Here is a 23,471-nt window from a genome sequence, read left to right as displayed (position 1 = left end):
GAGACAGACTCAATGTATTGGAAGGAATGAAACCAGGAATACATAAAAGAATCCTCAACCATGCCATTACCATCATAATGCTCTGCACCAACATCACATATCTTCTCGAAACTCTCATGACCAAGATTGTACCGTAAAATCTTACCCGGTATGTGCAACACCATAAACGAGTCCTCGTCATCTTTTTTCTCTCCTACAATCGAAAGCATAGCGAACAAGTAATACATTGTGTCCCGCGAGATCCTCTGCATCATCTGGGGAAACGCAACTCTAACTGAACCAAGATCAACGTGGTACTTCACAAAACAGCCAGAGTAATCTCTCTCTATCTCATAAACATCGAATTGAGTCCTTGGACCGTATATCTCAACAAAATGCAAATGATCGTTCGACTCCCCGTAATACCCAAATGGCCTCCTTTTCCAATCCCCGTGAGGAATCAGAGGCATTGGAATAGTTCTAACACGCTCGTCCTCCATGTTGAAATACATGAGTCCCCCAATGAGTTGAACCAGTTAATCGCACCGTTCCAATAGACCCCGCTACGAAATTCAGAATTTCGATTAGCGGTGAAAGGTTCGCCACAAGCCCTCCAGGAGCCGGTCTCAGATGAGTAAATCTCAAATTTGATAATAGAGCTTGTTCTGATCAGACTCAACCGACAAGGGTGATGCTATGGTACATTTGGATGTACCATACATCAGTTATGAGATTATGTGATTTGAGATCATAATTAATATCATATAAATCATAACTATTCTCATATTAACTCATCACTTAGTTATATTTAGTTATTTATATATACCCTATTATCTCATAACTATCATATAACTAAATTAATTTAATAATTTAATTTTGAATTGACAACCGTTCACCGGTTGCCAAACAAGCAAAGTAATCAGAATTCCAAGAGTCCCAAGTCAGTTGCCTTCCTCTCTTGCTCTGGTTCGTGCTCTTGCTCCTCTTCTCCTCCCTCCTCTCTTCCACCATAGTTGTCGAAGTCCAACGGTCAAGCGTCGAGGCCACCATTCTTCACCTTTCTCTTCTCTTCCACCATAGCGAGCGAAGAACGATTGGCCTCTCTCTCTTGCTCTTCACCTTTCTCTTCTCTTCCACCATAGCCGAAGCTTCCGCGATGGCCAAAGAGCACCAGCCCCGTCGGCGATCCACGCCACCGTTGTTGAAATCTTCTTCACAAGCCATCACTCTGTTCCCATCTCTACCATGGGTTTGTCAGCAAATATTTTCCCTTCTAGTCAAATTGAAAATTTACAAGAGCTCTCTTCTGTAGGTCAGGTATGTTCCTATTTACAGCCACCCAAGATAGCTGTGCCATTGGGGCTTTGATTTCAAAACCCTAACCCTTATTGAATATCTAATATTAAGGTTTGTTCTCAGTCAAAATTAACATCTGTAATCACCCAAGATAGGGCTTTGATTTCAAAACCCTAACCCTAAAAAGTGATTTTTGGCACCATCTATGACTGATTTTGTATCTCAAAAAATATACATTTTTATATAAAGAAATGATATTCATACTCTTTCTTTGTTAATCATTCTTTGTAATTGTTGATATTAGAAACTTCAGGAGATTATAAGATTAGATGATATCAAAATAATAAGTTTAGCATATATAAGATTAGATGGTGCCAAAAATTAAGTATACAAACTATTTCTTTGTATAAATTTTCTCTTACACAAAAACAATAAGTCGACCCATCATCACTATGAGATTATGTGGTAAAATAATTAGTGTCTCTAATATTATTGTAACATTATTGTGACACCAAATGGTTTGAAAATTTTATTTAATAGTAATTATTAAGCAGCCCATAATGGTGGCTGTGATTAATTAAGAGTGGTAGGCTTTGACGGAAAGTGGTGAATATTTAGGTACATAGTTGTTAAAGATTATTAGCAAGTTTAGCAATAGGTTATTTTAATTGAAAAATCAAAAAGTTATTATTAAAAAATTAACTATTATCTCTATTTTTTTTTTATGTCTTTTTGTAAAAATTTAAAAAATCAACTAAAATAGTATATTCCTAAAACAACTCTAAGATAATATTTGTTTAAATAATATCTATTATATAAGAAAAATGTTGATAGGTTTTTTAAGTACAATGTCCCAATTTTTTATTATTATTATTTTGTTGTTGTTGTTGTTGTTGTTTTACCAAGTTCAAAGTCCTCCAAATCGAATTCAACTTTGTCTGCAACATTATAATCTAATAATTTGCATTAGTATTAGCTCCCGAAACATCAATTAAGGTGTTAAACTTTAGTTAGTGGTAAATTAGAATATTGACTCTCCTAAACTTCACTTTTTTATTTTTTTGAACTTCCTTCTGATTGATATTGTATGGACATAGAAAATGTGACACTTGATGATGAAGAAACTCAATGAAGAAAATGATTAGAACCACGTGATCACCATTTTCAAGATAACACCTCCAGCCATTGAATAGCTGAAAGTCATCCGATGCCCAAGTTAATTATCCAATGTTATAAAAATATTTAATAGACAAATTTCATATCCATGTGATGTGATCTATTTACAACAACAGTGTCTTGCTTAACAAATATTCTACGTGTTTTAGAAATCTTTCTCAAACCATCTCCACTTATTTAGAATTTCTATATCAATAGTTGATGATATTAAGTTTTGTTCACATTCAAAATTAACATTGGTTCTCAATCATATTGGCATTTGTTTAATTGCTTTCTCTTTGCTATAGCATTATACGTCTACATGCTGATTAAACACACAGGCGACCCAGCTCAAGCTTTTTTGAGAAAATCTAAAAGTTCACCTAAAGAGAAAAATGTAAACGAGTTTTTTTTACAATGTAAATTTTTATATAAAATAAATTTTCTCTGTTTTTAAGCTACAAAATTACTTCTAAGTTTTAGTTTTTTTTTTTTTTAAGTTTGGCAGATCCAAATTTTTATTAGACACAAGTAAAATAAAAAATCTAGACATATAAAACAAACACTAATTTTAACATAATAATGTGTAAAAGAAAATTTATAATAAAATAATATAATCTAATTGGTGTATTTACTTATCTTAAAATGATCTGTGGATCGAGCTTGAATGGTGTTGTTTGATAGAATAATTTATCTGGGTCTAGTTTTGATCATATGATTTTGTTATGAAAACCAATAGATATGTAAGAAATTGTAGACCTTGTTTGAGTTTCTGATTAATATGTTGGAATCAAAAGAGCCTTCTTGGATTGTTTAGTACTTCCTGATATGAAATTTTGGATTTGAAAGTTGTGTGCAAGATTAGTGTGATATGGGAAAACCCAACTCATCTTAACACTCTTGTTCAAATTAGAGTTTTATCAAAATTTTCCAAAAAATATGAATAATTTTTTTTTGATGAATTCTTTTCTTTCAACTTAGGCTAGTTGAAGACAGGTGCAACCAATTTTCTTGATGAATTCTTCAAAAATTATTATCTAGAAAATCATTTCATTGTGTGTATGTGTATTGTGATTTTATTGAACCCTTTGATAATGATAATCTTGAACATTGTTTACAGATTCAATGAGAATACTTCTTGTTTACCCATTTTTTGGTTTACTGGAAACTTACTTTCCTATGAGAAATGTTACTTTCTCATATTTGTATATTTAAGATATACATATATATATATATATATGTATGCCCGCGCACACACACAGGGGTGACCATTGGTTCAATGGTAAAAATCTTAGCCTAATAACCTTGAAGTTATGAGTTTAAGTCTCGAGGTGGCCACTCTGTGTACTATGTCAAAGGTTAGGTGTGTATCCAATCTTTTCCTTCCCTAACACATGTTAATGTGTACTATTTGGGGATTGTTTATATATATACACACACATAGAGATAGCATATCATATGCATATAGGTATGTATATATGCATACATATAATCTACCCTTATACCCATTAGTTTTCTTGATTGTTTGTATCAGTCTTTAGACCTTGAAATCATATATTTAATAAATTAGTTATTATATCTCTTGTATTAATTTTTTTTTTTTTACCAATTTTAGATTTACAGTGAATCTGCAGTGTCTAATTAGGTAGCATAATGGGGAAATGAGGAGTGGTACCTGGAGGACCCAAGACTAATAGCCCTTAGTAAATGGTTTTGTGTTACCTACTCTTCAGGGAAACATTATTTGACATTCTCTCTTGACTTCTAAGTTAAAGTTGCTTTTAAATAGCAACTTTTGTGGTAGTATGCCATTTGTTATTTCTTTTGTTTTCAACTATTCTTATTGAAATGTTAGTACCTATGACTCATCAATTATGCCAATAGGCAATTGACAGAACTTACCCATGCTTTGGAAGTTTGGTAGTGATTGCAATTGCAAATTAAAACCTTTCAATAGGTATGGCAAGAAAAAAAAATTTAATTATGGTTTTGGAAAATATGTCTGCATCACTTGCATGTTCTATTCATTTGTGCTATTGTAGATTTTGTACTTTTTTCTTACAGAAAACATGTTGCTATTGTTTGATTATTGAAAGAACTAGGTAAAAATTGACTTATAACATAGTCCAATTATTTGAAGATGGTATAGAGCATCTTGGATGTGGACTAATGGGAATTTGTGCTCCAATTCAACATTCTAGTGTAAGTTGTAGAAATGTTTTATTTTAATTTTTAGTCAAAGCCTTTTGGATTCCATTTTAAAATAGTATTTTGTATGCATTGAACATTGAAAGCATATGGCCTTTTTTTGAAATGTGCCTTCTGGATTTCCCGAAATCTCCAAGTAATCAATGTTGTATGGTACATTCTAATCGTGCTTTATTTATATATTTTGTTACTTAATAACTATCTTTCTAGAGAAAAAAACGCATACATTGTTGTGCTAGTTACTTTTTAAGAAGAAAACAAATTGATAGGTACTATTGTTTCTGTTTACTTTTTAACGGTGAACATATAATTTTTCCTTAGCTGCTATGTTTGTCATAATCTTATTCACTTTGGTATAGTTTTCTCTCTCTCTCTCTCGCAATTGAAGGTTGTTCATCATGGCTTGCCATATGAAAGTGTTCCATGGGAGCTAATTTTAATTTAAAACTTTCTTTTTAAATGGATGGCTTTTCTAAGCTTATATTTGCTTTAAAATTTGTATGGGTGCTTTAAGTTTTCCATTGTCCCATGTCTCCATGTTGATGATAGAGATAAGAATGTCGTAGTACCCCTTGACATAAACGCACACCAGCCCCAGTATTTTTGTTCAAGAGTTCTATAGTTATTCTAGCTTGCATCTGTGGACACATACCAGCAAGGTGGGTAAGTACAAGGTTAGGTGGGTTTGTGATTCAAGACCTCTCTTGCCAAAGTACTCCTGGCTTTTGCCAACTCATGCGACTATGAATGGAAAAAAAAATGTCCTCTTAAGATTCAATGAGGAAACTTGACTCGGGCATTATGTTTATTCACTAAAAGAATTACCCTAGAAACAATAAGCCTAACAGAAAATATATATAGTACTTAAATAGTACTTTCTTTTACTCAAATGTGTTTGTCTACTTTGTTTTATCACATACCTTTAGATTTGAGTTTTGAACTCTTGATTTAGAATATCAAAGGAAGCTACCAAGGAGATTACTGATTTTAAAGAGGGATTATAGAGCAAACATAATAATTGGCCAAGGTTGGTGGTGTGTTTTCCTATACCTAATCTTAATCTTCTCCTTCATACTTGGCTTCTATTTTTTTATTTTGTTATTTTTTATTTTTTTGTATACAAGTTTTGGATTCTAAAATTTAGTTGTGGTTTTACTCTAAAACTGAACACTAAACCAAATGCTTTTAAAATTAAAGACAGTCGCTTGCAGGAAATTCATCCAGTTACTTCTGGTCACAATATGGTGAGATATTGAGGTAGATTTTTTTATTCCATTTGCTATTTTAATTATATCTGATTTTTTTATATATAAATTAATTATATCAAATTGTCATTCACAAACCTTTTCCCTGCCATTGAATAAGGGTCATTCACAAGTTAGTTCCTCTATTGGCTCAATAATGGCAGGTAGATGTACATATATTCTAGAATTGCTTAAAGATTATATGGCTCCATTGTGTTAGTTCCTCTATGTTGGTGGTTATTCTCAGTTCCTCTAAATCTTTAGTGTATAGGCTAAATTCTTCTGGTTGTGCTTAAGGCCATCCTGGGGTTCTTAGTGAGAGAATTTATTTAAATTCTTTTCTTTTTTTTCTCTTTTCTTTTTTCTTTTTTTTTTTTTATGGGGCTTTGGTGAATTTTATAGTAGTTGCAATGTGAACGAATAATGTAGAATTGTCTTTGATGTTATTAAACTGTTGCTACTGATTAAGTAACATGTGAAAATCTAGGTAATACCCTTTGAAAGTTCATGAATCATGATGCTTTGGGTTATCTTTATGGATATGAGGTTTGAATGCTTTTTTTCGATTAGCTTCTCTCTGCAATTGTATGTTTCATAAGAAACACAACTATGTATCATCACCCATTAGGTACACAACAACCACATTGATTTTTGTTGCTATAGAGCATTACTGGACCTCATCAATTTAATTTAATAGGTACTGCTAAGAAAAATAACATTTATTGGTTTTATTTCTTCCCAAATGCTTAAAGTTTATTACTTTAATTCTAAATTGATTCCACATAGAAAATTGTATTTTGCATCCCAACTTTAACATTTAGTAATATTTTTTATTATTAATTTGTCAAACATGTGTATCGGAAGCTAGCTTATTGGTTAGTCTACTATATACACTAAAATATTCCATCCACCAATTGTGTTACTTATTATTGATTAGTCTCTTGTATACATGGACAAAATGGATTGGAAGTATGGGAGAGTTGGGGGTAAGGAACCCGGTCAACTTGAAATTTTAACTATTGTTGTAATTTCCTTTCGTATAAAATTTACATATTCTCAATCCTTATTGAACAAATTTAGCTTTTGTTTAATTGTTTGCATACAAATTAGTATATCAACCTTGGCTCCATCACCCAAGAAACAAATAAAAAATAGCTTTTTTTAAGTTCAAGTGTGAAATCTTGACTCACAAGTGATGTAGAATGGAGTTTTGACTCCTGAGTTTAATTTGGAGAAGCATTTGTTGAATTTTATTCATTGAATCTTATTTCATTTCTTCTTTGGTTTGCTTTTGAACAGCCCAAAGGTAGAAGAAAGACATGCTTGATGACGGGCAATCCAGCAGAGGAAGTTGCAATTTTCGCCAAGTCATACTGAATCTCCAGGCATGCTCTTATATCCATTTTCTGGCAACTATGTTCTCTAATCAATTGATAGTGCTCTTCCTCATAATATGTAGTAATGATTGCACTGGGCTGTGTATTTTATGAATTGTTTTGAAGTTTCAAAACTAATAGTTCATTATAAGTCATGATTTCTATAGAAATGTACATTTATGAAGACAATTGGATATGTTTGCAGAATGCTACTCAGAAAAGCCAGAAGGTATTTGTGCATGTGCTTTCAGAAATTGACGCTCATGAAATTGAGGAAATTGGTATGCCACTTAGGATAGAAACCTAAAATAGATGCTACATCTCTATTTTTTGGGAAGGACCTATTACAAATATACTTGTTTTTATTTGGGCTTAAATGGGTTTTTGGGAAGTTGGTTAAAAACTGATTTTTTGACTTTTTAAAAAAAAAAATAAGAAATATATAAAAAAATAGAGAGATGATATGATCAAAAATAGATTAAAAGTTGACTTTTGTCATTTAGCCATTTTCCCAACAAGGCCTAAGTTAACCCATTGGACACCCAGCCAAAAAAGGTAATAACCCGTAAATTCCATTGCTTGCGTCTTGAGTTGAACCAAAGAGTGACCGTATCCGACCCACCCATATCCAACCCGCTATCTAAATTGATGATTTTGGGCTAACACTCTTTTGATCCATTACCCATTTCAACCTGCCCAAACACGCCCATTTGCCACCTCTAGACTATTTTGATTATGGCAATATTTTCAGATCTTGGTATGGAGAATTTTTACTTAAAACAGTTAAATCAAGATATAACTTGAAATCTTTATTCAACAGCAAACAGAAACATGAACAGTCATTATTTCACTCATTGTGAGGAAATGCACTCAAAAGACTCAGATCAATGACACCTCTGCTTAGAAGTTGAAATTTTCACTTGTAGTGAGGGAATGCCCTCAAAAGGTTCAAATCAATGACATCTCTGTTTAGGAGAAGTTGAAATTTGAGGATAGTTTCTACAATAAGAAAGCTTAATAACCATGTGCTGATAAAGACGGTGATGGTCTGGCCTTGTCAACCCAATCATGATACTTAGGGATGGGACTTAACTAAGAAATTTGGCTTTAATTTCTTTCTGGTTCTTTACAATTTCCGCCCCTTGTCCCTTTCTCTGCCAACAGGGGGATTGTGAAAATAATTATTTGGCAAACATTTTTTAGTGAAGTGATAAACATATTTGAATATAAGGGCCACATGTTTAGTTTCCCAGCACAAAAGACGAACACACAACTGGAGCTGGGGGTGTTCTAAAATTGAATTTGAAAGAGTTTCAAAAATATTGTGGTGGACAACTGATGTGGGGTATGGGGAGCCCCTCTATTTCAAATACCAGGCGTCGTGATTTTTTGTTTGGGTTCTGGTAGTACTTCAAACCAGGCCTATCCGTTCTTGTTTATTTTTTCTTTTTTTAATTCTTTATTTATGCGGCCATGGTAATACTTCTATGTCATCTGCATATGCATGCAGCTATTTTTCTTTCTAACGCCTATCTACAGAAACTGTTCACTAATTGGAATATTTGTTGCAGAAAGGATGGGCAAGACACTAAAGAGGAATTACAGAAGAGGAATCTCCGTGATGAGTTGGAGGAGCGGGAACGGTGGCATTTCTTGTTGAAGGATAAGTCCTATAGTGGTAGAGAAGCTTTTGACAACCTTTTTGGCTATATGTTTCTTCCTTTACTATTGTTGTTGTTTTGTTGTTGGACAGTATTTTCCAATTGTTTTGTATCAAATTATTTATGGGTGCAGACGATAGAGATCGTAGAAAAGGAGGCCACCTTCTATTGGAAGGTGAGTACTACCTTCCATGCTTTGTGTACCAAAAACACTAGCTATGCATACGTAATTATTCAACTGATTTCCTACTTATTTTACAGGGGCAAGGAGAGATGTGGAAGATCGCCTCATTCCACGCAGTGTAGATGCCGATGATGCTGATGTGGAACTTAAGAGCAGTGATGGAAGGTTGTCACTCATTGCAAACTTACCTGAATTAATTCATATGTTAACAAAAAGCTTATACCAATGGCCTGATTTGTCAACTTGTGGTGTGATTGTCGATTTATACTTGATAGACCTGCTCCATTTTTTTCAAATCAGTTACTATAAAGGATGAAATGTTTTTAAAGTATAATCTTGAAGACAATATGCAAATGTATAGCGATCCCGGGTTTACCCTTGTTATACCGTGATCCGGACATGTGTCCATGGATGTTGGTAGTTGTTTATTATCTTGTTTGCATCCTTTTTACTTAGTATTTGAGTTATAGGATGTGTTGGGCAGGTGTGTTGCAGGTTGGTTGAGTTTAGAAACCAAAACTAGTTGCCCAGATTTTTGCCTGTCCGCTCGAGCGGAGGTTTTGGCGCTCGAGCGGGGAATACACCCATCCAGTATTTGTTGTGCAGTGTTGTACGCTCGAGCGTAGGGTTGGGAGCTCGAGCGGAGGCCTGGTTCTGCAAAAGTGCTGGGCGAGTGCATTCTGCGCTCGAGCGGGAGGTTGGCCGCTCGAGCGAAAGTCTGTGAGTGGCCGCTCGAGCGGGGTGTTTTACGCTCGAGCGGAGACCTGGGTTAAAGTCCCGAAATTGTGACTTTTCAAATCACTTTTTCACTTTTTCTTCTCTCACTTACTTTTCCAAAAACACCATTGTTGAGCCTCTCGCTCTAGACTCTACCTTCTCTCTAGGTTTTGATCTAGTAGGAGTGATTTGCTCAACTTTGGCCTTTACAAAAAAGTTGTTGATCGTCGAGGGCTACATTTTAATCTGAAAATCACGGGTTTTGGAGCACGTTGGGTTTTGTCGTCTTCTCCTTTGGAACTCCGAATTTGAGGTAGGGATATCCTACTCCTCTCTATGGGTTTTGTCTTTAAATTTTGGTATTTTGAGATGTTGGGCTTGGTTTGGTAATTTTGTGAAAGTTTGGGGCTTTTGTGTAATTCTATAAAAGTTGGGGTTTTATTCATAATAAACCTAGATGCATGTTTGGCATGAAAAAATGGAATAGATGTTAATTCATTGATGGAAATGGGACCTAAGGGTTGAAATGGTAATTATGGAAAATGGCCTAATTACATTGTTTAATTAATTGGGATAATTAATTGGTGAGAAATGAGGAAGTGAAATGTTGATTGAATATCCATTTGTGCATTTATTTTCTGTTTTTAGAAATAACTGCTTTGGGCTATCGGTGGGGGATAGTCGAGATTGTTGTAGACAATGCATGATGATTAGGTAAACGGAAACTAATCAATGGAATGTGTCATGGAACTTGACGGTTGATAGAATACATTAATTGTATGTATTGTGTGATTGTATATAGAACCAATGTGTTTATATACGTTATGTGTAGAGGAGGAGATAGGGGATGTACTCCGCGGTTTAGGGGAAGATAGGGGATGTACCTCTAAACCGGATAGGTATTGGGAGGAGATAGGGGATGAACTCCGTAGACACAGCTCATATGCTTGTCTAGAGAAGTGAAGATAGAGCTCATATGCTTATCTTTGTGAAGTGTGGATACAGCTTGTATGCTTATCTGTGGATATTGTTGTTATACATATCTGTTGAGAATGTGGATATAGTTTTTATGCTTATCTGAATGTGAGATATAGTTTTTATACATATCTGTGGAAATGATGATAGAGCTAGCATGCTTATCTGTTGAAAAAGGGAAAATGAAAAGTAATTGGTACTTGTAAGTCGTTGACATAAATATGTAATTTATGTGATTGTATCAGTGTTGACCAACTATCAATTGCTAATGTTTTAGTCATTGTCCATGGTTGGTTTAGTGTATTTCTACTGGGCTGTGGCTCACCCTATATGGGAATATCATTTTCAGGTACAGGAAGCATGCCACCTCCAAGGACATAGCTTGGGAGGCTAGAGGCGGACATAGTGTAGTTGTTTAACTTTTGATGTATTACATGTAACTTCAAGCCAAGGGCTTAATGTGTAAACGAGTTAGTACTCTTTGTTGTAACCAAGCGTTAACTTGGAAAGCTGTAAGCCCGTAGGGCATTTTGTTTTGATGTTAACATGTAATACTTATGTAATGAAACTCAATATAATAAAGGAATGTGGTTAGTTTATATGTAAATGCATGTCTTATCTGATGGGTTTAATGTTATTATTTTGAGGGCGTTACAACTTGGTATCAGAGCGTGCCGGGTTCGAATACTTTGGGTACGTGGGAAGTGATTAGTATCACAATGGGTTTGTCTCGCTTGATAGAGACTTAGATGTAGTATCATATGCTATGTGCTTAAATGCTAACATGCTTATGTGACTATGTGGGTATGGGATTTAATTTCTGGGATGTTGATTGGATCCTTGAGTTTCTGGGAGTCTTGTTGGAAAAGCACTTGATCAATGCTGTTTCTAACCGGAACTCTAGTAACGTCTCGGGACTATCATTATCCGGAAATGAAATTCGTAAGTGCTTATGTGTTTATGTGCTTATGTGGAGTGAATTACAGTTGTCCATGTATTAGGACGTGAGTGTTTAGTTGCGGCACATTTATGAATGTGCTAACGTTCTGTGTTGCCTTTATTAGGATGTCAGGACGAGGACGAGGACGCGGTAGGCGTGGTAGGCCGGGTAGGCAGGAGGTGCCTGTGCCAGAAGAGATTCCGGTAGTTCAGGAGGGAATTGGCCAGGCCAATGTGGCCGAGCCAGTAGGCCAGCAGGCTATGGGCGCTTTAGCTCGAGAGATAGCAGGGGCATTTAGGGAGTCAGTAGGCATCCTCAGAGCTGAGAATCAAGCTCGGGATGTTGCTGCTGATGCAGGACCATCCTTTCTGAAGAGGGAGTTCTTCCGGTCTAATCCGGATGAATTTGTGGGTGATCCTAAAGAGCCGCTTAAGGCAGATGAATGGCTCGAACAGACAACGAAGACGTTTGAGATGCTTGGCATCGAGGACGGAGCACTGAAAGTGACTTTGGCATCCTTCCAGCTGAAAGGAGATGCGGGTCAATGGTGGAAGTACGAGAAAGCTCGTGTTGGTGGTACTTGGGAGGCGTTTGTGAATGCTTTTCAGGAGAGGTTTTTGTCTGCAGCAGCTAGGGAGAAGCTGAGGGATCAGTTTAGCTGGCTTAATCAGCAGGGCTTGTCAGTGGCCGAGTTTGAGGCTACTTTTACCAGTCTGTCTAGGTTTGCACCTGAACTGGTGGCGTCTGAGGAACGCCGTTGCTATGAGTTTGAGCGGAAGTTGAGGCGGGGCCTCAAGTTGAGAGTTGGTGGGTCTTATATTCGAGAGTATAGACACCTAGTGGATGCTGCAGCTCATATGGAGCTTATGATGCAGGAGGAGGATGAGGGGCAGAGAGGCTCCAAGAGGAGCCAGGATAGTCAGGGTGATGGCAGGAGGCAGAGGGGTTCTAACCCTCAGCAGTCGCAGGGTGGTGTTGCTAGAACGACCTTCCCAGTGCCGAGTGCAGGCTCCGGGAGAGGTGGTCAGGGGGATTTCACCTGTTACAAGTGTGGCCAGTTGGGTCACAAGGTTTCAGTTTGCCCGCAGAAGGGTGGGGGTCAGAAAGCTGCTTCTTCTTCAGCTAGACCGCAGAGTCAGAGTTTGGGCAGGGGGCAGCCCTTGACTTGTTATCAGTGTGGACAGCCTGGGCACCTGAAGAGGTTTTGCCCACAGTTGAGTGCCACTTCGGGAGCGTCTGGTTCTAGGCAGACGTAGGGTTTTCAGCCAGCTCAGTCTGTGCAGGCCTCGAGGGCCAATCCGGGAGTTTCGTCATCCCAGTCTGTGCAGCAGTCTTTTGCTCCGAGAGGTGAGCAGGTAGGCCAGGGGCCTACGGGGCGCGTGTATGCTGTTACCGCGCAGGATTTAGTACCGGCTCCATCGGTAGTGAGAGATACTTTTCTGTTTTGCAACTCAGTTGCTAATGTGTTGATAGACACGGGTGCATCTCATTCTTTTGTATCTGCTGCATTTGCATCTGTTTTGGAATTGGAGTTAGCACAGTTAGCATCTCCTATTTGTGTGGTATCGCCTTTGGGCGGTGAGTTGATCCTGAAGCAGGGTGTTAGAGGATGTGATATTGAGGTCACCGATTATAGGCTTCCTTTTCCGTTTGTTGTCATGCCCATGAAGGGTTTTGATGTTATTTTGGGTATGGACTGGCTATCGTCATACCGGGCTGTTATTGATTGCTACCGCCAGAGGGTTACATTATGTACCTTGAGCGGGGAGTGGTTCCATTTCTTGGGAGACCGGGTTGGTAGTGTTTTGCCACCGGGGTATGACTCGCGAGGGCGAAGTGAGCTTAGTAGTCTACTTGCCAGCTTTAAGAGTGGTGAGAGTGGTGAGACCCAGCTTGTGTTACCGAGGGTGGTTTGTGAGTATTCGGATGTTTTTCCCGAAGATCTTGTTAGTTTGCCACCTCACCGAGAGATAGAGTTCTCTATTGATTTAGTGCCTGGTACGGCGCCGATTTCTATGGCACCTTACCGTTTTGCTCCAGCAGAGTTGGTTGAGTTGAAAGTTCAGCTCCAGGAATTGCTCGATAAGGGCTTTGTTCGCCCTAGTGTTTCACCGTGGGGAGCACCGGCCCTCTTTGTTAAAAAGAAAGATGGTGCCTTGAGATTGTGTATAGACTACCGGAAGTTGAATCGGGCTACGATTAAGAATAAGTACCCTATGCCTCGTATAGATGATTTGTTTGACCAGTTGAAGGGTTCCCGTTGTTTCTCTAAGATAGACTTGAGATCGGGTTACCATCAGTTGAGGGTCAGGGAGGAAGATATTCCTAAGACGGCATTCCGTACGCGGTATGGCCATTATGAGTTTCTGGTGATGCCATTCGGACTTACCAATGCACCGGCAGTCTTTATGGACTTGATGAACCGGATTTTCCGGGAGTTCTTAGACCGATTTGTGGTTGTTTTCGTGGACGATATCCTTATCTATTCGTCTTCTGAGGAGGAGCACGAGGCACACTTGAGAGTGGTGCTTGAGTTACTTAGAGCCCATAGGCTGTATGCCAAGTTTGGGAAGTGTGAGTTTTGGCTGAGGGAAGTTAAATTCTTAGGCCACGTGGTATCCGGGGAAGGGGTGTCTGTTGATACATCCAAGGTTGAGGCAGTGCAAGATTGGGCACAGCCTAAGAGTGTGTTTGAGATCCGCAGTTTTCTGGGATTAGCTGGGTATTACCGTCGGTTTGTGAAAGATTTCTCCAGGTTAGCGTCACCGTTGACTAGGCTGACTCGGAAGGGAGTCAAGTTTGTGTGGAGTGAGACTTGTGAAAAGTCGTTCCAAGAGTTGAAAGTTAGATTGACCACCGCTCCAGTGTTGATTATTCCGGAGAGAGGGTTGGGTTATGCAGTTTATTGTGATGCCTCACGAGAGGGTTTGGGTTGTGTGTTAATGCAAGAGGGGAAAGTGGTAGCTTATGGCTCACGTCAGTTGAAAATACACGAGAAGAATTACCCCACACACGACCTAGAGTTAGCAGCAGTGATCTTTGCCTTAAAAGTCTGGAGGCACTACCTTTATGGTGAGAAGTTCGAGGTATTCTCGGATCATAAGAGTTTGAAGTATCTGTTTACACAGAGAGACTTAAATTTGAGGCAGAGGAGATGGATGGAGTTCATCGAGGATTATGATTTTGAGTTGCATTATCATCCGGGAAAGGCCAATGTTGTGGCCGATGCCCTTAGTAGGAAAACCATAGGTAATATAGCTTGTATAGCCATCCGGGAATGGGAGATGTTGGGAGCACTTAGCGAGTTTGATTTGCTACTGGGCGAATCTGTTGAGGCTGCGGCCTTGTTTTCTGTTGTTGCACAGCCTACACTTGTGATTAGAGTGTTAGAGGCACAGAGAGGTGACCTTGAGGTAGAATCCCTCCGAGAGAAGATCTCCAGTGGGAAAGTTGAGAAGGGTTTGACGGTGTATCCCGACCTGAGTGTGAGATACCGAGACCGTTTGTTTGTACCAGAGTCTTGCCGAGAGGAAGTACTCCGAGAGTTTCACCATTCGTGCCTTGCGGTGCATCCGGGAGGTACTAAGATGTATCAGGATTTGGGTCGCCAGTTTTGGTGGCGGGGTATGAAAAGAGATGTGGCTGTTTTCGTATCGAAATGCCTTACTTGCCAGCAAGTGAAGGCCGAGCATCAGAGGCCAGCGGGTTTGTTGCAACCCTTGCCTATTGCCGAGTGGAAGTGGGAGCATGTCACTATGGACTTCGTTGTGGGTCTTCCGAGGACTCAGCGGGGTAGTGATGCTATTTGGGTGGTTGTAGACCGGTTGACTAAGTCGGCGCACTTTATTCCTATGCGCGTGAGAGATTCGGTAGATCATCTTGCCGATTTGTATATTCGGGACGTAGTGCGATTGCACGGGGTCCCAGTGACGATCGTCTCAGATAGAGATCCTCGTTTTACTGCTAGGTTGTGGCAGAGTTTGCAGAGTGCCTTGGGCACTAAGTTGACCTTTAGTACGGCTTATCATCCTCAGACTGACGGGCAGTCCGAGCGTACTATTCAGATCCTCGAGGATATGCTTCGGGGTTGTGTCCTGGACTTCAGTGGGACGTGGGAGAGGCACTTGCCATTGGTAGAGTTTGCCTACAACAACAGTTTTCAGTCTAGCATCGGTATGGCACCGTTTGAGGCCTTGTATGGCCGACCGTGTAGATCTCCAGTGTGTTGGGCCGAGGTGGGTGATGCACCTTTGTTGGGTCCAGAGTTGGTTAGGGAGACGACGGAGAAAGTTGAGCTTATCCGTAGGAGGCTTGTTACAGCCCAGAGTCGGCAGAAATCTTATGCTGACCGTAGGAGGAGACCTTTGGCGTTTGAGGTAGGTGATCATGTCTTTTTGAAAATATCACCTAGGCGAGGCCTGATGAGGTTTGGGAAGAGTGGGAAGTTATCCCCTCGGTTCATTGGACCTTTTGAGATCCTTGAGAGGATAGGTGAGGTTGCTTATCGGTTAGCCTTACCGCCGCAGTTGTCCGGAGTGCATGACGTGTTTCATGTGAGTATGCTTCGGAAGTATGAGCCAGATCCATCACATGTGCTGGATTGGACCGATTTAGAGGTAGATGAGGATGCCTCGTATGAGGAGAGACCGGTTCGGGTCTTGGATAGGCGGGATCAGGTCCTGCGTGGCAAGACCATTCCTTTGGTGAAAGTCTTGTGGAAACATCACGGAGTGGAGGAAGCCACTTGGGAACGTGAGTTGGAAGTCCGAGAGAAATATCCGGACTTGTTTGTTGATATGTAATCTTGTATTTAAATTTTACATTTTGTTGAACTTAAGAGCTTTTATATATGTCTTAAGTTGTGAAACATTGAGAATGTTTTGATTATTGGAAGTATGTTTTGGAACTTGCCTCATATGGAAGTTGTATGTGACACTACCTATGTTGAATATATTGTTGAAATTGGAAGGATAGTGCATAATGTTGATGCATGTTGAAAGTACATATGTTGTTTACATATTGTGATATGTCTCTTGTTTAAGGGATGGGATGACCGGTAATGGGTCGAATTGTTGACTGTTCAAGTGTAACATTGTTTAAAATGGAGGAAAGCTTGTTTTGAAAACTTGTGCTTAATTTCGGGGACGAAATTCTTTAAGGGGGGGAGGTTATAGCGATCCCGGGTTTACCCTTGTTATACCGTGATCCGGACATGTGTCCGTGGATGTTGGTAGTTGTTTATTATCTTGTTTGCATCCTTTTTACTTAGTATTTGAGTTATAGGATGTGTTGGGCAGGTGTGTTGCAGGTTGGTTGAGTTTAGAAACCAAAACTAGTTGCCCAGATTTTTGTCTGTCCACTCGAGCGGAGGTTTTGGCGCTCGAGCGGGGAATACACCCATCCAGTATTTGTTGTGCAGTGTTGTACGCTCGAGCGTAGGGTTGGGAGCTCGAGCGGAGGCCTGGTTCTGCAAAAGTGCTGGGCGAGTGCATTCTGCGCTCGAGCGGGAGGTTGGTCGCTCGAGCGGAAGTCTGTGAGTGGCCGCTCGAGCGGGGTGTTTTACGCTCGAGCGGAGACCTGGGTTAAAGTCCCGAAATTGTGACTTTTCAAATCACTTTTTCACTTTTTCTTCTCTCACTTACTTTTCCAAAAACACCATTGTTGAGCCTCTCGCTCTAGACTCTACCTTCTCTCTAGGTTTTGATCTAGTAGGAGTGATTTGCTCACCTTTGGCCTTTACAAAAAAGTTGTTGATCGTCGAGGGCTACATTTAATCTGAAAATCACGGGTTTTGGAGCACGTTGGGTTTTGTCGTCTTCTCCTTTGGAACTCCGAATTTGAGGTAGGGATATCCTACTCCTCTCTATGGGTTTTGTCTTTAAATTTTGGTATTTTGAGATGTTGGGCTTGGTTTGGTAATTTTGTGAAAGTTTGGGGCTTTTGTGTAATTCTATAAAAGTTGGGGTTTTATTCATAATAAACCTAGATGCATGTTTGGCATGAAAAAATGGAATAGATGTTAATTCATTGATGGAAATGGGACCTAAGGGTTGAAATGGTAATTATGGAAAATGGCCTAATTACATTGTTTAATTAATTGGGATAATTAATTGGTGAGAAATGAGGAAGTGAAATGTTGATTGAATATCCATTTGTGCATTCATTTTCTGTTTTTAGAAATAACTGCTTTGGGCTATCGGTGGGGGATAGTCGAGATTGTTGTAGACAATGCATGATGATTAGGTAAACGGAAACTAATCAATGGAATGTGTCATGGAACTTGACGGTTGATAGAATACATTAATTGTATGTATTGTGTGATTGTATATAGAACCAATGTGTTTATATACGTTATGTGTAGAGGAGGAGATAGGGGATGTACTCCGCGGTTTAGGGGAAGATAGGGGATGTACCTCTAAACCGGATAGGTATTGGGAGGAGATAGGGGATGAACTCCGTAGACACAGCTCATATGCTTGTCTAGAGAAGTGAAGATAGAGCTCATATGCTTATCTTTGTGAAGTGTGGATACAGCTTGTATGCTTATCTGTGGATATTGTTGTTATACATATCTGTTGAGAATGTGGATATAGTTTTTATGCTTATCTGAATGTGAGATATAGTTTTTATACATATCTGTGGAAATGATGATAGAGCTAGCATGCTTATCTGTTGAAAAAGGGAAAATGAAAAGTAATTGGTACTTGTAAGTCGTTGACATAAATATGTAATTTATGTGATTGTATCAGTGTTGACCAACTATCAATTGCTAATGTTTTAGTCATTGTCCATGGTTGGTTTAGTGTATTTCTACTGGGCTGTGGCTCACCCTATATGGGAATATCATTTTCAGGTACAGGAAGCATGCCACCTCCAAGGACATAGCTTGGGAGGCTAGAGGCGGACATAGTGTAGTTGTTTAACTTTTGATGTATTACATGTAACTTCAAGCCAAGGGCTTAATGTGTAAACGAGTTAGTACTCTTTGTTGTAACCAAGCGTTAACTTGGAAAGCTGTAAGCCCGTAGGGCATTTTGTTTTGATGTTAACATGTAATACTTATGTAATGAAACTCAATATAATAAAGGAATGTGGTTAGTTTATATGTAAATGCATGTCTTATCTGATGGGTTTAATGTTATTATTTTGAGGGCGTTACAAAATGTGCATGTGAATATAGTTGAATGTTTTTTCTAACACTTGATTTTGTTATTACTGACGTGTAAATGTACTATTTGAATTTTGTTATTACGAAAGTGTCATTATTTTGTGTTTAGTGACGATGACGATGATGAAGATGATGAGGATGACACAGAAGCTCTTTTGCTTGAACTTGAACAGATAAAGAAGGAACTTGCCATCTTTTAAGTTTCATGTTCAGTTGAATTGAATCAGATCTAGTAGCGCTCACTATTAAGAAAGAGTTTGATCGTGCAAGTATGAATTAGGTGAAGAAAACGATTTAAGAAATTGAGATTCCATTGTAATATGTTAACATTCCATGAAATTGTCGAGAATTGATTGATTGATGTCTGTGTTCTACCTTGGTGCAAAGCAATCATTTTTGTTGGTGAATAGTTGTTGTGTGATGAGATTCCATAGCTAAATGTTGTTTCGTTCTGTGAAATTGGAAAATAATTGCTTTATTCTCTCTATTGAGTTTCACCTTTTGGAACATCGTTGGTTAAAAAGTTGGTTTTACCTCTTGCTTTCTTTTTCATTTCTTTTTTAATAGATTTTTTTGTAGGATCATGTTAGTTGATATTAAAAAATAGTAGTTGCTTTTTCAGTTAGACTTATCCTTATCTTTAGTTATTTAACATTTTTAAAAGATTCACAAGTCAATTGTTGTCAAAAGAGAGTTTAAAAAATGGACTTATTTTTGCTTTTAGTATTTTTTTTTTAAAAATTGTATAGTCAAGATAGATTTAAAAAGTAAATATTTTTTTTATATAATTTTAAAAAAAGTAAACATTTCAATATAATTTTAAAAAAGTAAACCCAAAAAACGTACCAACCTTTTTTTATCCAAATTACCAAAAAAAAAAAAAGGGATCAAATAAGCTTTCTACATCAACAAATATATTAAATATATCGAAATTGTACAAAATTCTTTGAGCACACAACCAACAACCAAGGGAGTACATGATTGATCGATTACTTTTTACACCATGCTCACACCATAAATAGAAGAAAAAAAAACAAAAACAAAAACAAAAAGATTGTCCTAAAGAGAAAATGCAGCCAACAAAACTTGATAAATGCACTGTCAACAGATTGGTAAAAACACATCCACTCTAAAACAAACAATTCTGATATTTCTTTTTTGGGTTCTAATTAGCTCAACCAATAATGTACACGCGTTTTTGAGGCAGCGATGAACATTTCTCAGGAAGCAAGCACTAAAAGCATGCCCAGCAGCGCTCTACGTCTCACTCTTCTTCAGTTCATCCAAAACAAATTCAGCATACAAATCCTTGAGAGCAATGACAACAGTAGTTATCAGCGGTCCCATTATTGCTCCCTGAACCATAAATTTCAACCAGTGTTAATCACTACATTTAAATCAAATATTTACATGCCAACCAACAAAAATAATTCTTTCATTAGAGATTGTACAAAACCATTTCAAATATCAGATTAATAAACCAGTAAATGAATAGTATTTATGAGCAAATACAAGGAAACCAAACCAAAGTTATAATTTAACTTACAAACAGTGCTGAATACCTTTTAATCACAACATTTAAATCAAATCTTACATGCTACCCAACTAAAAAAATTCATTCATTAGAGATTGTATAAAAACCATTTCAAATATCAGATTAATAAACCAGTAAATGAAGAGCATTTTTGAGCAAATAGAAGGAAACCAAGGTTATCATTGACGAACAATCAATGGAAACCTTTTAACAAAAATAGCAATCAACAATAGTTGGTAACTTTTATTTCATCACAATGAAAATTTAACTGACTGTCCTCTTTTTGTTTCGCCTACCAAGGATTCAACACCTTTTTATCACGAAGTGTAGAGGTTATTAACTACTAACCAAATAATTCAAGTGCAATAGAAAGTAACGGTAATGTACAAGTCTCTTCAAATCAAAATTTGATCTACAATATGATAATTCCAGTTCAATCAGTTACCATTTGAACTATCAAATCAAAATATGAATACATAGAAGCACATGTAATGCTACCACCAGTAAGTGTTATTGAACTAAAAAAATCATAAACTAGAGTGCAATAATTTACAAAATATGAATTCAAGGAAGCACGTGAAATACTACCACATGTAAGTGTTATCTCCACCTCGCTCCGGAGATGATTATCTCGAGCCCTGAGAATTAAAAATCGAGTGTTATCTATAGATTCAAAGAAAGGCGGAAGTGCAATACGTAGCCAGAAAATTACCCGTCATAAGAGAAGTCATCATCCAAATTCAAGGCATCAAGTTTGAACGTTTTGGCAAAGTGACAGAGTCAAAAGGTGCATGAGTTGCATCTTCTGGCAGATTAACTTCTACAGAAGCAAATGCTTTTCTCATGGTTATCAGAAAAAAATTGTAGTCTTGGTACAGATAGTTGACTTTCTTTGAATATATCCGAACAACGCCCAGTCGAAGATGACCTGACATTCTTAGTGCAATGTGAACTTTGGGATACATGATGTGCTCTAGAAGAAACATTCAGGGGGGAAAAGATTATTAAACATAGTGATGGCATCCCCATCATCTTCTAAACACACTAAACATACCCCAATTCAAGCATGGAGATTTGCTAACTAACCAAGTTCTCTTATTAACATCTCCCTCTCTTGACTTCATGCTGCTGCAAATGTGCAGGCATGAAGGTGAAAGCCCACCTGCATATGCACCAACTGAAATTATAATAAAAAAATATGGATTGATTAACCTCACAAAAAAAATCCTAAATCACAAATGTAAGCCATCAACTATTGGCAAAATTAATGAATTTACTTGAACCAGACTCTCTTGTGATGTATTTGCCCTAGAGTTCTTTCTTTTCAAACATGTACATTTCTCTAGTCCCTCAAAATTATGTTTATTTTTGTCGCGGGTAGGAAGCAAAAGTATCAGTTCAGAATTTCCAAACATTTACATGTCATTCAACAAATTTGAGTTCAACCAAAAATGAATTCAATCTTTCTCTTGTGACATCATCTCCCTCTAAAAAAAAGACAGTACACTCGCAAATATCCTACTATCAATTAAAATAAACAAACAAAATAAAAGCGCACCTGCCAGTGCCCTGCTATCAATTAAAATAAACAAATAAATAAAAAAGACAGCACAAATAAATTCAATAGCACACCCACCAGTGCCCTGCTATCAATTAAAATAAACAAATAAATAAAAAAAGACAGCACAAATAAATAACGTAGCACACCCGCCAGTGCCCTGCTATCAATTAAAAGAAACAAATAAATAAAAAAAGACAGCACAAATAAATAAAATAGCACACCCGCCAGTGCCCTGCTATCAATTAAAAGAAACAAATAAATAAAAAAAGACAGCACAAATAAATAAAATAGCACACCCGCCAATGCCCTGCTATCAATTAAAATAAACAAATTTATAAAAAAAGACAGCACAAATAAATAAAATAGCACACCCGCTAGTGCCCTGCTATTAATTAAAAGCAAATAAATTAAAAAACACACCTGCTAATGCAACCGCTAGAGACGAAGGGATGGAGGAGGTATAGATAAGGAAACCAAAATAAGCAGAAGTCGGATTAGCAGAACCAGACAAGGCCAACAGTTGAGGCCACACCAAAACTGAGGCAAACAAAACACCTCAAATAGCAGCAACACCAGAATGGCAGTTCAAAACAACAGAGCCTACGTGAAATCAGAACCCAGAACAGTTCACCATACAGTAAACCAGTACAGCAAGGAGACTGGCAGTTCACCATATAGGAAAAGTATCATACTTGATGTTAAAACTAGAATCGGCATTGGATTACCTATACAGGTGATCTTCAACTTATTTCTCATATCAATAAAACTTTTCCTAGTAGCAAAACTATTAAAAACTATTCTCAAATTTATTTTATTTTCACATTTTATTTATTTATTTATATTATTTATTTATTTTTTGTGTGTATAGTACTTCTAATACTTATTTTATAGATAATCAATGTGTTCTCTTTCACTCTCTTTGAAGAATAATAGGTGACTAAAAAATTGGATAACATGATATAAAGTAAAGAATGTTCGGTTATTGGAATTTTACCATAAGATGCCACTTTAATATTTTTTCGTATATATTTTCATCTAGGTTTATTGGAATGTTAGTCTAGTTTCCAACATTTTGGAAGTCATCTTCATGATAAATCACGCAAATTTGTGCAAATATTCATATATTTATCATGTCATCATAAAAAGAATTATATAAAATTTTGAAAAATTACTATGCACTTGATTTTTGATACTACAATTCCCCCTATGATTCTGCCACAGAAAAACATGGACTTTACACTCAAAGTTGTAGGTGGGGAATTATCAGCAATTCTCGAAATTTCTGATGCTATTGAGGTTTCAGAAATTTTATATTTTTTATTTATTTATTATTTGTTTCACACTAAAATTGGAGTTAAACAAGCAAGTAAACTTGTGTACAACACTATTGCATATGACATATAAAGAATAAAAACAAAATGTACAAGGAAAATAAAAACAATGTAGATTTGATATTGAAATGAAATTTGTGTA

General features: G+C 37.4%; 1 protein-coding gene and 1 long non-coding RNA gene across 3 annotated transcripts; one reads left to right on the top strand and one right to left on the bottom strand.

Annotated features, from left to right (window-relative positions):
* Positions 1-1,224: 1,224 nt before the first annotated feature.
* On the top strand, positions 1,225-9,431 carry LOC145800579 (uncharacterized). The gene is made up of 5 exons (XM_082890298.1): positions 1,225-1,296; positions 7,464-7,539; positions 8,769-8,936; positions 9,053-9,094; positions 9,181-9,431. Exons 1-5 carry the CDS (start codon positions 1,225-1,227, stop codon positions 9,417-9,419), a joined length of 597 nt encoding a protein of 198 aa, XP_082746424.1. The 3' UTR covers positions 9,420-9,431.
* Positions 9,432-19,800: 10,369 nt separating this feature from the next.
* On the bottom strand, positions 19,801-21,620 carry LOC114268011 (uncharacterized). Of its 2 annotated transcripts, none has more exons than XR_014335837.1 (4): positions 21,492-21,620; positions 21,150-21,410; positions 21,026-21,075; positions 19,801-20,259 (listed from the first exon to the last, which is right to left on the bottom strand). It is a non-coding gene; the product is annotated as an uncharacterized LOC114268011 (long non-coding RNA). The 2 variants fall into 2 exon arrangements; XR_014335838.1 differs by having other exon boundaries at positions 21,524-21,620.
* Positions 21,621-23,471: the final 1,851 nt, after the last annotated feature.

This window comes from Camellia sinensis, chromosome 1, assembly GCF_055761805.1.
Source record: "Camellia sinensis isolate YWXY chromosome 1, ASM5576180v1, whole genome shotgun sequence".
NCBI classification, from domain to species: Eukaryota; Viridiplantae; Streptophyta; class Magnoliopsida; order Ericales; family Theaceae; genus Camellia; species Camellia sinensis.
Note: the sequence above shows the minus strand (reverse complement) of the source record. Positions and strands in the feature narration are given on the sequence as shown.

Bases quoted from the DNA above. Each gene is read 5' to 3' on its own strand.
- LOC145800579 (XM_082890298.1), top strand. From the start codon at position 1,225: ATGGGTTTGTCAGCAAATATTTTCCCTTCTAGTCAAATTGAAAATTTA. The intron at 7,540-8,768 runs GTATGCCACTTA...ATATGCATGCAG, and splicing joins TCATGAAATTGAGGAAATTG to CTATTTTTCTTTCTAACGCC. The intron at 9,095-9,180 runs GTGAGTACTACC...CTTATTTTACAG, and splicing joins AGGCCACCTTCTATTGGAAG to GGGCAAGGAGAGATGTGGAA.